We start from the raw sequence: 14,080 nt of genomic DNA, 5'->3' as shown, positions 1-14,080 counted from the left end.
GTGAATCACTTGTTGAGTGAATTTTAGTACTTTTTAACAACTGTTTTATCAGATTGAATCAGTCAATTTTAATCTATTCAACGAAAATCTTCCAGTACTACTGGCAATCTGGCAGTACTGGATTTACTGGCAATCGCAATACTATCACATTTAATCAGTTGTGATCCATTGGATGAATGGTTGAGTGAGCTTTAGTACTTTTTATCAACTCTTTTATAAGTTTATAAGGTTGAATCAGTCAGTATTTATCTATTTAACAAGAATCTTCCAGTACTTTTTTACTGGCAATTGCAATACAATCTCATTTGAATCAGTTATGATTCATTAGGTGATTGGTTGATTGAACTTTAGTACTTTTTAACAACTCTTATCAGATTGAATCAGTCAATATTAATTTATTAAAAGGAAATCTTCCAGTACTTTTTTCTGGCAATTGCAATACTATTTCATTTGAATCAGTTGTGATCCATTGGCTGATTGGTTGAGTGAACTTTAGTACTTTTTAACAATATTCTATCAGATTAAATCAGTCAATATTAATCTATTAAAAGGAAATCTTCCAGTACTTTTTCACTAGCAATTGCAATACTATCTCATTTGAATCAGTTGTGATTCATTGAATGATTGGTTGAGTTGAGAGGGTTTTGTGTGGGTTAGAACGTCTTCTTGATGCCAGTTGCAGATTCAAACGGAGCCTCCTCCTTCCTTACCCGGACCAATCGGAAAGCAGACTCCTATTCAACAATTTTTTACAAAATACGTTAAAAGTGTAAGTCTCCTTCTTTCTTTCTTTCTTCTTTTCTACTCTCACTATCCTTGTCTATCTATATTCGCATCGTATCGTACCACTCTGTTAATGTAAATATATTTCTAGCTTCGTATTTACGTCTATGTTATCTGTTTTCTCTCTCGAGTTTTGTAAAATATTCGTTCATCCTGTATAATCTGTTTTTCCATCAATTATTTTTTGTAAAAAAAAACCTTCACTTTGTATGATTAGTTGGTAGTCTAATTCAAACCGTGCCGTAAATTTACATACCGCTATCTTATATTCATTTTATCTTTTTTTATAATTCAATTTTCTAAAAAAAATCGTTCATCCTATAGTAGGATATGTATATAATTTGATACTAGTACTCTATTATGTGCTATTAATTTTCTCGCCGTATTTAGTGTACATTTGTGTGCTATTCTCCTGAAGTTTTTTTTGCAAGTCCTAAGATTCGAAGAATCATTTTCTTAATTGTTATCATAGATATAAACATCGCATAATAGACTGCATCATATTGTGAGATAATTGAATGATTGAATGATAACAATAATTTTAATGAATTTTTGTATTATTGAAGAAATGAATAATTATGTCAACTGGTTCTTGAATAATATCAGTTTTAAAGAAAATATAAAACATAAATTTCTGATGAAAAACGATTGTCGAGTATCGTTTTTTATTTTCATAGAATAGTTTTCAGTTGGTGGTAAGTCGACTAAACTCTGTCAGTGTTCCTTTTACAAGTAGCCTACCGAATGCCTCTACTTACTAAAACTAAATTCATTTGACAAGTAACTTACGTGATTGTTACAAAATTCAACAGAATTTCAAATCTACTTAATTATACAACAAACAAGTACATCTAAAGAAAGAAAAATTATAATTAATTTATTTTTGTTTCTAAAACACTTTCGACATTATATTAGTTGAAAAGGAATATACTGTGATGTATAAAATAATAATATATACAATCAATTAGGAAAAGGAATCAATACATTATCTTTCGAATTGGGATCAATGAATCAAGATAAAAAAAATCCAATACAATTGAGTCACCAAAAATTACAAGAATATAGAATAGCAAGGAAGAAATAATACAACTACGAAGTTGTAAAAAAAAAAAATTTTAATTTCATAGAAGTCGAAATTTAATCTAGCAAAAATTTAAATTTCACAAAGGTTGACTAACGTAACTATGGTGTTCCATATATTAGAGTAGTTGCAATTAAAGTGCATTCCACAGTAAAAATGATTAGGATTCATTAAAGAATTGGTTGACTGTTGAAGAAAAATATTTGGAAAAAGGCAGCTGCGGTTTGTATGCTAATTTCCTGGATGTTCTGTTGTTAATATTGTTGTGTGCTTCGGTGTGTGTAAACTGAGTTATTACAACGCTCAGATGTTGATATGGTTGTGTGGAATTCTATGTTAATGTTCACATCAGAAATACTATTAAGGTAGCACATGTTTGTGACACTGGGGCCCGGTTGCACAAAAGTCGGTTAAATTTTGACTGTGATTAACATTACGAGAACCATTCAGAGAAGGTGTTTTTGAAAATACGGCTTCTCTGATGGCTCTCGTGGAATTAATCACGGTTAAAATGTAATCCGCTTTTGTTCAACCGTTACTGGGAGTTGATATAACATGAGGTTTGGTTTTAAAGAGGGGTGAATTCCTGCTGTATTGAAATAAATCCCTTAAATAATTATTGTGCGTAATAATCATGTATTTATCAATAATAATCAGTTGAAGGTAGCAAGAAAATAAAATAATTCTTTAATCAAATAGATACGAAATAAGATTATTTATTTATAAATAGTATGAGTGAAGGTGAAATTATAGCCAACTGTAAAACAATCAGTTTGAAGATAATGAAAAAATATTTCTACCCAATACAAAAATACTAATTTCAATTATAACTGATCAATCCTTTCAGTATGGTTAGTATGCTAGTTTAATGATGAAAATGATACAATTAATTTTCTTATGTTTAAGATGATTATGTTGTAATCTCAAAAACTTTCAAAATCAAGGTATCAAGAAATCTGTATCTTTATTCCACCAGTAACTAAACTCAGGATGAAGATAAGAAAGAAATTGATCTGATTTAAGTAAGATAAGACTAGAAATTGATCTGCTATTCGTTTCCTATTTATTTATCATGCTGATTTAATATAAAACTAGTTGAAAATTACAAAGAATTATATTTAGGTAATAATTTACCGTGTTATATATTTTCTGAGCATATGCGTTCCTCATCATTGTTACTCTCATCATTTTCAAAAGATTTATATTCAATCCAAAATTTCTCTCTCTCACTATTTCAATGTATTCATTTGTATAATATAATTATCACAAGTCATCAGTTCCATTTTCACTCAATCATTTTTCATGTTCATTTAAAAATTTCTCAAAAACTTACAATTCTTCAAAAATCTACTAACAAATGCATCTTGGTAGTTACTAGCTCTGATATATTCTTCGCTTTATTTAAGCTTTTTATTCTCTATTTAAATTATTTGCCTTAATAATATGCTTGTAGTTTGAAAGTATTATTGGTGTAGTAGTAATCCAAACATGATTTTAGATATTTTAGAAATGATATTGCTTTTTAATTGGGCTACAACCAGTGGTCATACTGGACAAATGAAGGTATGGCTTTGCATGGAGGAATTTGGCAAATTATTCTAGAGTGGGTTGATTGGTGTATGTGTGATTTGTTTATTTCTCTTAATTAACCGGGCCAAAGCGGGTTTGATCGAGTTCAGTTGATCAGGGAAAATACCTAGAATTATTGTAGGAGATATCTGTGAAATTATGTGTAATGAACAGTCACTTAAAAGTTACATTATTGCATCAAATGAGACACAATTATTGATGCTCAACAATAGAAACCTTCAAGACTAAACTATTTTAAAACTTACATTCTATTTTGCATGTAAGTTGTTTGACTTCCCAATTCAAGAAAAATCAGCTCTATGGGTTATATAATATAGGAAAAAGTAAAATTTTTAAATGTAGATGATTTTAAAATAGTTTAGTCTTGAAGGTTTCTATTGTTGAGCATCAATAATTGTGTCTCATTTGATGCAATAATGTAACTTTTAAGTGACTGTTCATTACACATAATTTCACAGATATCTCCTACAATAATTCTAGGTATTTTCCCTGATCAACTGAACTCGATCAAACCCGCTTTGGCCCGGTTGCACAAACAAAAACAGGGATTAAATGCCGTGAAAATCAATCAGAAAAAGCTTCTTTGAAAAGAAGACTTCTCTAATTGGTTCTCGTGACATTTGATCACCCATCTATTTCACTATCCATGACGAACTGCAAGTAATAATCCGTTTTTGAACTATTTTTAATGACAATACAGTCTAATATCTTTGAATATTAGTTATTAAAACTAGTACTCACTTGTGGAGCGCTTTCAGATTTTTAGAATCCATTCTCAACACTGAGAATTTTTATTTATTTTTATTTATTTATTTATTTATTGTATAAAATACTATTATCATAATACAATTATGACATTGGAGGAAAACTAGGCCTGTACTATTTCTCTCCAAAAAGTTTTGATAAAATGTTAATGTTGTCCAAAAGATAAGGTTATATAGTCACACACTGCTTCGTCACTTGATTTTCGGTCCAGAAATGATGATTTAAAATTTTGAATTTTGAAGGTTGATTTTATACTCTAAATGAATCACAATAAATTAAAAACTTTAGAAATATTGCACTTATTTAAAAAATTTGAATACAAAATCAAAAACCTACTCACTATTTGTTATTCACAGCTCTAAAATATATTTAGACATAAATATATATTTATTGTAAATATATAATTACATTTTAGAATACATTCTCAGTGTTAAGAATGGATTCTAAAAATCCGAAAGCGTTCTACGGTGAATACTTGCAAAATGCAAAACCGCATACAGTACTTATAACTAATATTCAAAGATATTAGTTTGTAGTGTCGTTAAAAATAGTTCAAAAACTGATTTAATCGCCATTAAAATCTACCAGGTCTTAATATAATCTAAGTTCAATTCCCATTTTTTAAATACAGTATGCGTAATTTCTTGTTGATGTAAATACTGAATAGTTTCAAGAATAATTCAGTATCCCCTATGAAAATATTCTTGAATTAATAATAATTGATACTGTACTGTATTTCATTCCCTATAACAAATAAGAATGTATCCCACGATTATAATAGCCATATAATCAATATTGATTTTATAGGTGTACTCAATGTACCTAGAATACAATGTAGGCCTACCTTGGGTGTACTCAACGTTATAGCCTACTCATAAAATAACAATATTATAGAATATTAAAATGTTGTGTTTTATCCAACCAGTATCATTGTTTCACTTTTACAACGGCATTTAATCTATTCATCATTTACAATATTGCTATATATGATTAACTATACTTATACTTATATGGAATTGTGGTATTCACTATGAGTCCGGACGCTTTTCAAGGCATTGGACTCATCTTCTGCGTACTTTGATAATTTAACCAGTACTTTCAACTTTCTACAAGTTGAACGCTGAAACTGGTAGAAATGTCACCCATTAAGTACAAAAATTGTTTTGATATTTTTTTGACATAATTCAATCTATTTTTAACACACACAAACAAAAAGATAACAAATTACAACAAAACAATTTCAATAACAGCTACAATGAAAATAAACTCAACAAAAAGCAATATGCTAAATGATGTGGTGTGCTGGAAAAAAAAATAAAAATACCTTGCCAACTATGGTTTATGGACGCTAGTGTTCACGCGCATCTCAAGTCTACTATTCAGAGATCCAAGCTAGCTGGTGACAGGACAATAACGCTGGAGACACACGAAGTCTGCTATCTCTTCATAGTGAATGATTTAATAGAATCAACAGTTGCCAACAGTTTGCAATTGAAATAATAACATTTTCTCGAATTTTAGGTAAAAATGTTACTGAACATTAATTGTAGAGATTTCCATGCTCAATCTTTTCCACTTGAAATTTTTTCTTTAAATTGTATCTGAAGCCTGATGATTTGGGAATCTAAACTCAAACTTTGCACAGATGGGGTGGAGCTCCTGGAATTTTTACAGATATGGGACTTGTGGCAGTTGATAGAGCTTATCAATGACTATTTTAGGTATAAATTTGATCAAAATCGTTGGAGCCGTTTTCGAGAAAATCGCGTAAACCATGTTTTTGATATAATTTTTGCCATTTTACCCGCCATCTAGAATTGCATTTGATCGAAATTGTACGTATCGGATCCTTATATTGTAAGGACCTCAACTTCCAAATTTCAAGTCATTCCGTTAATTGGGAAATGAGATATCGTGTACACAGATACACATACACTCATACACACACACATAGAGACAATACCCAAAAACCACTTTTTTGGACTCAGGGGACCTTGAAACGTATAGAAATTGAGAAAATGGTGTACTTTAATTTTTTTCGGAAAGCAATACTTTCCTTGCCCTTTTACTATAGATAAAAATCTGGTGTGACGGCGCACTCACACAACTTTCCTTGCCGTTATGAAAATTGATCACCTGACGCTAGTGTTCCCGCGCATCACAAGTCTACTATTCAAAGATTTGAGCCAGCTGGTGACAGGGCAATAACGCTGGAGACACACATGATGAGGTCTGCTATCTCTTCATAGTGAATGATTTAATAGAATCAACAATAATTTGCAATTGAATAATCACATTTTCTCGAATTTAAAGCTTATTTTTAATTTTAGGTGAAAATGTTACTGAACATTAGTTGTAGAGATTTTCATGCTCAATCTACTCCTCTTGATTTTTTTTTTGTTTCAATTGTATCTGAAGCCTGATAATTGGGAATCTATCTGCATTGCTGGGGCGGAGCTCCTGAAATTTTTACAGATATGGGACTTGTGGCAGTTGATAGAGCTTATCGATGACTATTTTAGGTATGAATTTGATCAAAATCGTTGGAGCCGTTTCCGAGAAAATCACGAAAAACCCTGTTTTTGGCAACATTTTCGCCATTTTAGCCGCCATCTCGAATTGCATTTGATCGAAATTGTTCGTGTCGGATCCTTATAGTGGAAGGACCTTAAGTTCCAAATTTCAAGTCATTCCGTTAATTGGGAGATGAGATATCGTGTACACAGACGCGCACACACACACACACACACACACACACCACACACACACACACACCACACACACACACACACACACACACACACACACACACACACACACACACACACACACACACATACAGACCAATACCCAAAAACCAGTTTTTTGGACTCAGGGGACCTTGAAACGTATAGAAATTTAGAAATTGGGGTACCTTAATTTTTTTCGGAAAGCAATACTTTCCTTACCTATGGTAATAGGGCAAGGAAAGTAAAAACATAATGTAATATTTGGGAAGCTGAATAATTCGGTGTTACAAATCATTACAGTTTTATTGGAATTCAAGTCACAAGCTTTTGTGAATAAAAACTTACATAAACACATACGCAAATAATAAATTACACTCCTCCTACTCTTATTTAATTAATACTTATTTGTATTATTTATTCATTTATTTTGTTTGTAGGATGATTCTCCGTTGGCCAGTCTACCACTGCTGGGCTATTCCATATCCACCCCAAATGAGAAAGATGGAATCCATAAAGACTACGTGTTCAAGCTGCAATTCAAGAACCATGTCTACTTCTTCAGAGCGGAGAGCGAGTATACTTTCAACAGGTGAGATTTTATTGTATTTATTTACTAGCAGGTAACCCGTGCTTCGCAAGGGTCTATTTTAAAACTTGACAAACTGAAAACTTGACGTAATGAAATCTAAAAGAATTGAAAATAGGCCTATAAGAATCCTCGGTTGATTAAGAATTTATATGCAGCATTTCAAGTAAATCAGTCCAGTAGTTCAGACGTGATGATGCGTCAAACATAATTTTCCTATCCTCCACACGTGTATACCCGTTTAAGCCAGTTCTTTCCTTTATTATAGTATGGAAGATGATAGATAGATGGATATACCATCCATCTATCTATCATCTTATATAGTATAATAAAAGAAATGAATGACAATAAATTTGAAAGGTTTGAGATATCGATGTGCGGTTTTCACCATACCTTTTCTCTGGAAATCCTGTATCGGAATCATGTATCATATGAACCACCTTTCAATTAAAAAAAGAAGTTTGATTCAAAATGACAAAAAGACAAGACATGATCAGACACAATACTTCACATAGTTGCTTATGACGCAACACACACTGATTAGTCATTGCAATTAGACATAAGCAACCATATGAAGTATTGTGTCTGATCATGTCTTGTCTTGTCTTGACTAACTGGTGTGTGCCTAGTCTAAATGTGTACGATGGTAGCGTGAACTTTACTAATTTCTTTACCCTGCATTTCTATTTTATTTTTTGTAGCACTTGTGTGCCACCACTTTATTCTCTGCGAACTGATTCAAAATTCAAAATTTTAAATCATCATTCCTGGACCGAAAATCTAGTGACGAAGCAGTGTGTGATCACATAACCTTATCTTTTGGACAACATTAACATTTTATCAAAATTTTTGGAGAGAAATAGTACAGGCTCAGCCTAGTTTTTCCTCCAATGTCATAATTTTGTATTATGATTATAGTATTTCATACAATAAATGAATGAATTATTCAAATAATCTTTTCGCCACATTGCACAGAAAGCAGCTGTTTTTCAATCCCTACGTAGATCTGAAAGACATTGTTTGCAGACGACTCTCCTCTGACGTCAGAACAGGTTTCTTTCCGGCCTAGGTCGGAAAGATTACCCTTTTCAGCCGCTAAAATGGAACTAAGAAAGGTGATCAAAAAACAGCTGATCAAAAAACTTTTCATTATTTGTGTTAATTATTCAATAATTAAAACATTTATAATAATATCATCTTATTGTCATTTGAAAGAATAAAAAAGTAAAAAACTCAACCTCCCACATAATTGAACATCATCTTTTAGGTTATTTAGACAAATCAGAATAAAAAATAAAAATACTTGGACAATTTCCTGGTATTCAGATTACCTCAGATTTGCTAGAGCTATCACTTTCCATTTCTGCTTTCGGAAGTGCTTAGTAAACAACTATTCTTATATATATATATATATATTGTTTATTTTTGTGTGTGGCGAAAAATAGCGTTTGCACCACGGGCAAAAATGTTTTTCCGGCTCTCAATCTTTTCTAGTCCTCGGCCTACGGCCTCGGACTTGAAAACCGATTTCGAGCCGGAAAAAACTCATTTTCTGCTCTAGGTGCGAAATATACTATTTGTTCTACCTTCTTATTTTACATGAATTTTATCCAGTCCTTTCTGTTAACTAATTCAAATTCTCTCGCATTTTCAATGAATTTGGTTGTATGATGTTTGAATGTTGCGGCGGCGGCGACAGGTGGATGGAGGTGATCAGCAGCGCGACTCAGCACTCGGGTCGAGTTCGCTTCTTCGGCAACAATCGGCAGTTCGGCAGCGAGCTGGAGGAGGAGGAAGAGGAGGAGGAGGCCGAGAGTGAGGCGTGACATTCGTCCTCCTCTCCCCCTCGCCACCGCCATCTTGAGGAGGAGTCCGCCGCCATCTTGAATACTCCCACTCTTAGTCGCGGCAAGTCGTTGCGCCGATTCGGTGAGATCATTTATGAAAAATTTAAATCATAATTTCATTATTATTTGAAATTAGTTCATACATATCAGTATCAGAGTCTGTTAAAGTATAATTTCCATGAGTTGTGATTGGACTATTCCCACTGAGTCCGGCTAAGCGAGTATGAATTGTCCCATTAGAATGTTATTTTTAAATAAAATATAAAAGGGACAAGGGTACTGGATATTTTCATTTTATTTTAATAATAGTGGTGTGGTAAGTACCTTTTATAGAAAAATTGAATATCCCGTTAGAACTTATGGGAATAATATTCTCTTTGATACTGATAAGTAAGAATCCGCTTTTAGATTTGTTGTAAAACACAATTTGCAAACACTGTAAAAAAGAATGATTTAAGACAGTTTATGAAGATTTTAAATTGAGATTGATTTTTTAAAGTAATTATTTGCAAACAGTAGAGAATGACTCGAAACAAGAAATCAGCTAAACAGTAGAACCTTTATAATTTGATTTTTTCAGTAAAATAATCACTATTTACAGTAAATTAGCACTTTTCACCACTCAACTTTGTATGTTGTGAAAGAGCAACTCAATTTGCGTTGCCTTATACTATGATAAGGTTGTTCTCTGTATAGAAGCCGCTTTAGTTATAATGATATAATAATAATAATTTATTTCCATTAATATACAAACAAGCAATCTAATCAATAAAATGTACATAATATTCAAAAATACAATATATGAAATTTACTTCAAATATAAATATTATTTCCATTAATATACAAACAAGCAATCTAATCAATAAAATGTACATAATATTCAAAAATACAATATATGAAATTTACTTCAAATATAAATATTATTTCCATTAATATACAAACAAGCAATCAATCAATAAAATGTACATAATATTCAAAAATACAATATATGAAATTTACTTCAAATATAAATAAATTGATTTTTTCGGTAATTAACCTACTCAACTATGGGAAACCCATGTACTAGACTAGAGCAGGTGTAATTTCAAGCAGTTATGTTGTTCTTTATTTTAATTGTAATTTCCGCAATATCAACTGTTAAGATCGACTCAAATTTGTTTTTTTTTATAATTTTGCTCCTATTCATTCATCTTTATGTGATTCTATCTTATGTTCATTTTTTTGTTGTTGATTTTGTTTCATTTTTTAAATTTGTTTTGTTTTCTTTTTTCTACAGGATCACCGGCTGTATTGTAACCAACCTTATTTGAGATTATTCAGATAAAGCGGCTTAGCACTATAGGAAGCTATGCTGGTCATGAAGGCCAGTGAATTTTGGCAATCTTGGTTGAAAGAAAAGAATATAATCAAAGTCTAAGAATAGTTTTTCCATAGGTTGTGATGCAAAAGAAGAGCAAAGATAGCCATAGTTGGTATTTTGAGCAGGTTTACTCAAAGAACATAATTTGCATTATTTAATGAAAGCAACTAGATCTTTAGAAATCCCCACTGATAATCGCCTGGGCAGCATCTTTATCATCTTCTTCAACAAGCGATAGCAAAATTGGTTTCTTCTTTCTAGTTTTATCTTTGAAAGATAATAGATGGTCAATTTTTGTTTCAAAATTTGTAATTTTTATGTCGTGGCCACAGGTGGAGTCGGACTCTTCTTCTTCATTGTCAAGCCACCTAATCGTTTTCATGCCTTCGATAATATTTCTAAAGTATTGATAAGTTGATTCCATTTTTCTGTGATCACATTCATTCCTGACAGGACATTGCAGAACTCGGTGAAAGATTCAAACAGAGTTTTGATAGATTGCACATTATTTGTTGAACTATCTTTCTGATCAATCGAAAGCTTTCTTCATGTTATCCAGTTCCACTTCGGTAAGAATTCTATTCAACTTTTGATCCATCCTTTCGAATTCTTTGACCAAATCTTGAGTGACTCTGGCCTGTTCCATTTCAACGAAAAGTTTTTGCAGTTTCTCATCACCATTGGCGCCATTTCACTAAACTACTGGGGGGGGGGGCAAAAACCAAGAGGTATGAGGGGGGGGGGAAATGAAATATTCAAATTTTAGAACAAATTTCAAATGTTATCTTAGATAACATTTTCGATTTTTTAAATCTATCATCTCTTTAGTAGTGTTCTACTATTGGATAATCCTTTTTGCATTCTAAGAAGTTATTCATTTATTCAGAAACAAATCTCCACGGATATGGTTTGTAAAATAAAGCAATAAAACTTCTCAAGCAATTCAATAATAATGTAATTTAGATATACATTTATTTATTCAAATAACAAGTAATATTTTGTCCTTGTTAAATGATTTTTGATGGTTTATTCTTGTTTAATTGAAGGGAAGTATGCTCTTCCCTAAAGACTGCGTAAAGTATTAATTTTATTCCATACAATATTTAGATTTTTCCTATGTGTTTTGATTGAATCAAAATTATCATGAAGTTTTCATATTAATAAACTAACAAGAGATTACTAAATTAATTTATTAATAATACTTTAATTATCATAGGCATCATTCATATTGATGTGAATATTAATATTATTTATTGATTTCCATGTCAGGAATTCTAATAACAGTTTTCTAATGATATTACTTTTGTTTTTTTGGTTAAGATTTTATTATCAATGTTAGACTTGTTGATAACTTCACAATAGTTTAGCTAATTTTACTTGTAGCTATCAATTTTTTTTAGAAACTTCAATCAAGCTCTGAATTTTGTTAATTTGAAGAATAACTCATTTTTATTGGATATATTATCTTCATTTACGGTTACAACACTTGCACTCTATCATCCTGGCATAATTATATTCTAATATTCATTTTTTTCGTCATTGAATTATTTCATCAAGCATTTTTCATCTAATTCAATCAAGTCTTCCTAATGCTACCACTATAATAGTATCACTATGTTATCATCACTATTTAACACTATGCTTATTGTTAAATTGGTGATACTCTAATGATTAACTTACATTAAATTTAATTCGAAAATTATTATTCTCTACATGTGTCAATTATTACCATATTTGTATTATGTATTTTATGTATCAATTCATAGTTGCTTCCAACTTCTAAGTAATATAATTAAATTTCTTGTAAATGACAGATATTTTAATGTCTTCAGGTTCCAAAATTTCTGCTTGGATGAAACGAGGATACCGAAGATTTGATTTTAGTTGAAATTTAGTTGTTTCATCACCAATTCTTGATGACAATTTTGTGAATAAAATTCAATATTATATTATCAATATTGTTGATTTTCTACAGAATTCTATAGATTTTAATGTTGTTGTGTTGGCTCACACTATGTTAATGAAGTCTTATAGAAAAATGTATAAACTGTTGGTAAAGTTTTTTCAAATATTCTTTTTTTATAAATTTTATGAAAAATAAATATAAAATGAGAAATTTAATGATTTTAAATTAATAATGAAAGCTCTTTAGGCACGCCACCCATGCTAATCCACGAAAAGCAACCCACGCCGTGGGATGTTTTGTAAACCATTGCTATAGGATTATTCATAATCAATCAGCTGACAAGTGGATTATTAATAATGTATTTATCATTAAACAGATGTCTGGAGAAGCCTAGCAATTCTTTACAAAACATGCCACGGCGTGGGTGCTTTTCGTGGATTAGCGTGGGTCTATTTAGCGGCGGGCCCTTATAGTGTGATCCAATTTCTAAATTTCATGAAGATTTTATAATTTCACTCACGTTTACTCGTTGAAAAAAATATTATTACTGTACTAATTTTTATAAGTACAACAATTTTGTATCTCACCTTTACTATTACACTATTTATGAATTAGAAACATTGTACTCATTCAATATTTTATGAGTATCTCAAAAATAATTTTTGTATAATCTTTCACTCATTTTTGTCGTTTCCATGATTTGTATGTGAGAAAGTCATGTTATGTTAGTATGCTGAATGATGTGAATTGTCCAAAGTTACTGTGAGTGTTGGCTTACTTTCTTTTGAAAATAAGTCAATCTTTAATAATATTTACTTGGTTTTATAAATATATAAATTTTATGTACTTGAACATGATATTTTTGAATGGCCAGACAATCGTATTAAGAAGATGTTATTTTCAATCAATGAATGATATTAGTGTTATTCTGTAATAAGATTAAAAAAACCAAAAGCGCCTTTTTTAAGATACAACCCAGCAAAATGTAGAATAACGAGAGTAAATTTTTATTTTGTGAATCCTCCATTTTAGGTGGTGAACCCTAATTTTGGGTGGGTTCCGAACTATATTATTCCATTGTTAATAATAATCATAGTGGGAGCAATTTTATAGAAACTAATATTGAAAAATTTGCATAATTTCGTAATAGTATAGATTTTCAAGTGCACTTTCTAAAATAGAATATTCTAAATAACAGTGATTGAGAATCACTAATCTATTTTCATAAAAAGTAATATTGACTGTGACTATTCTTTCAAGATAGTCACCATTTTAAAAATATTTAAAATTATATTTTTCAAGATGCAATAATATGTAAATGCTATATAATTGATTTTAAAGATTACAGATATCTATTACAAATTAATAGGACCACGATTTTCTAATCTAGTATTCAAAATTATTGAAATATCGTATCAAGTTTTAAAAACACC

The 14,080-nt window shown here is 30.8% G+C and overlaps 2 protein-coding genes across 2 annotated transcripts in view; both read left to right on the top strand.

Annotated features, from left to right (window-relative positions):
- Positions 1–12,214, top strand: part of LOC111053467 (FERM, ARHGEF and pleckstrin domain-containing protein 2) — a 49,361-nt gene extending 37,147 nt beyond the window's left edge. Inside the window, exons 13-16 of the mRNA XM_039440065.1 lie at positions 677–769; positions 7,386–7,537; positions 9,234–9,463; positions 10,658–12,214. Of these exons, the coding sequence (XP_039295999.1) occupies positions 677–769; positions 7,386–7,537; positions 9,234–9,360 (372 nt within the window). The 3' untranslated portion in view covers positions 9,361–9,463; positions 10,658–12,214. The remainder of the gene's footprint in view (positions 1–676; positions 770–7,385; positions 7,538–9,233; positions 9,464–10,657) is intronic.
- Positions 12,215–13,377: 1,163 nt separating this feature from the next.
- Positions 13,378–14,080, top strand: part of LOC120354113 (FERM, ARHGEF and pleckstrin domain-containing protein 2-like) — a 25,884-nt gene continuing 25,181 nt past the window's right edge. Inside the window, 1 exon segment of the mRNA XM_039440385.1 lies at positions 13,378–13,409. Coding sequence (XP_039296319.1) covers positions 13,378–13,409 — 32 coding nt within the window.

This window comes from Nilaparvata lugens, chromosome 13 (genome assembly GCF_014356525.2).
Source record: "Nilaparvata lugens isolate BPH chromosome 13, ASM1435652v1, whole genome shotgun sequence".
In the NCBI taxonomy this organism is placed as follows: Eukaryota; Metazoa; Arthropoda; class Insecta; order Hemiptera; family Delphacidae; genus Nilaparvata; species Nilaparvata lugens.
This window is presented reverse-complemented; position numbering and strand designations above follow the sequence as displayed.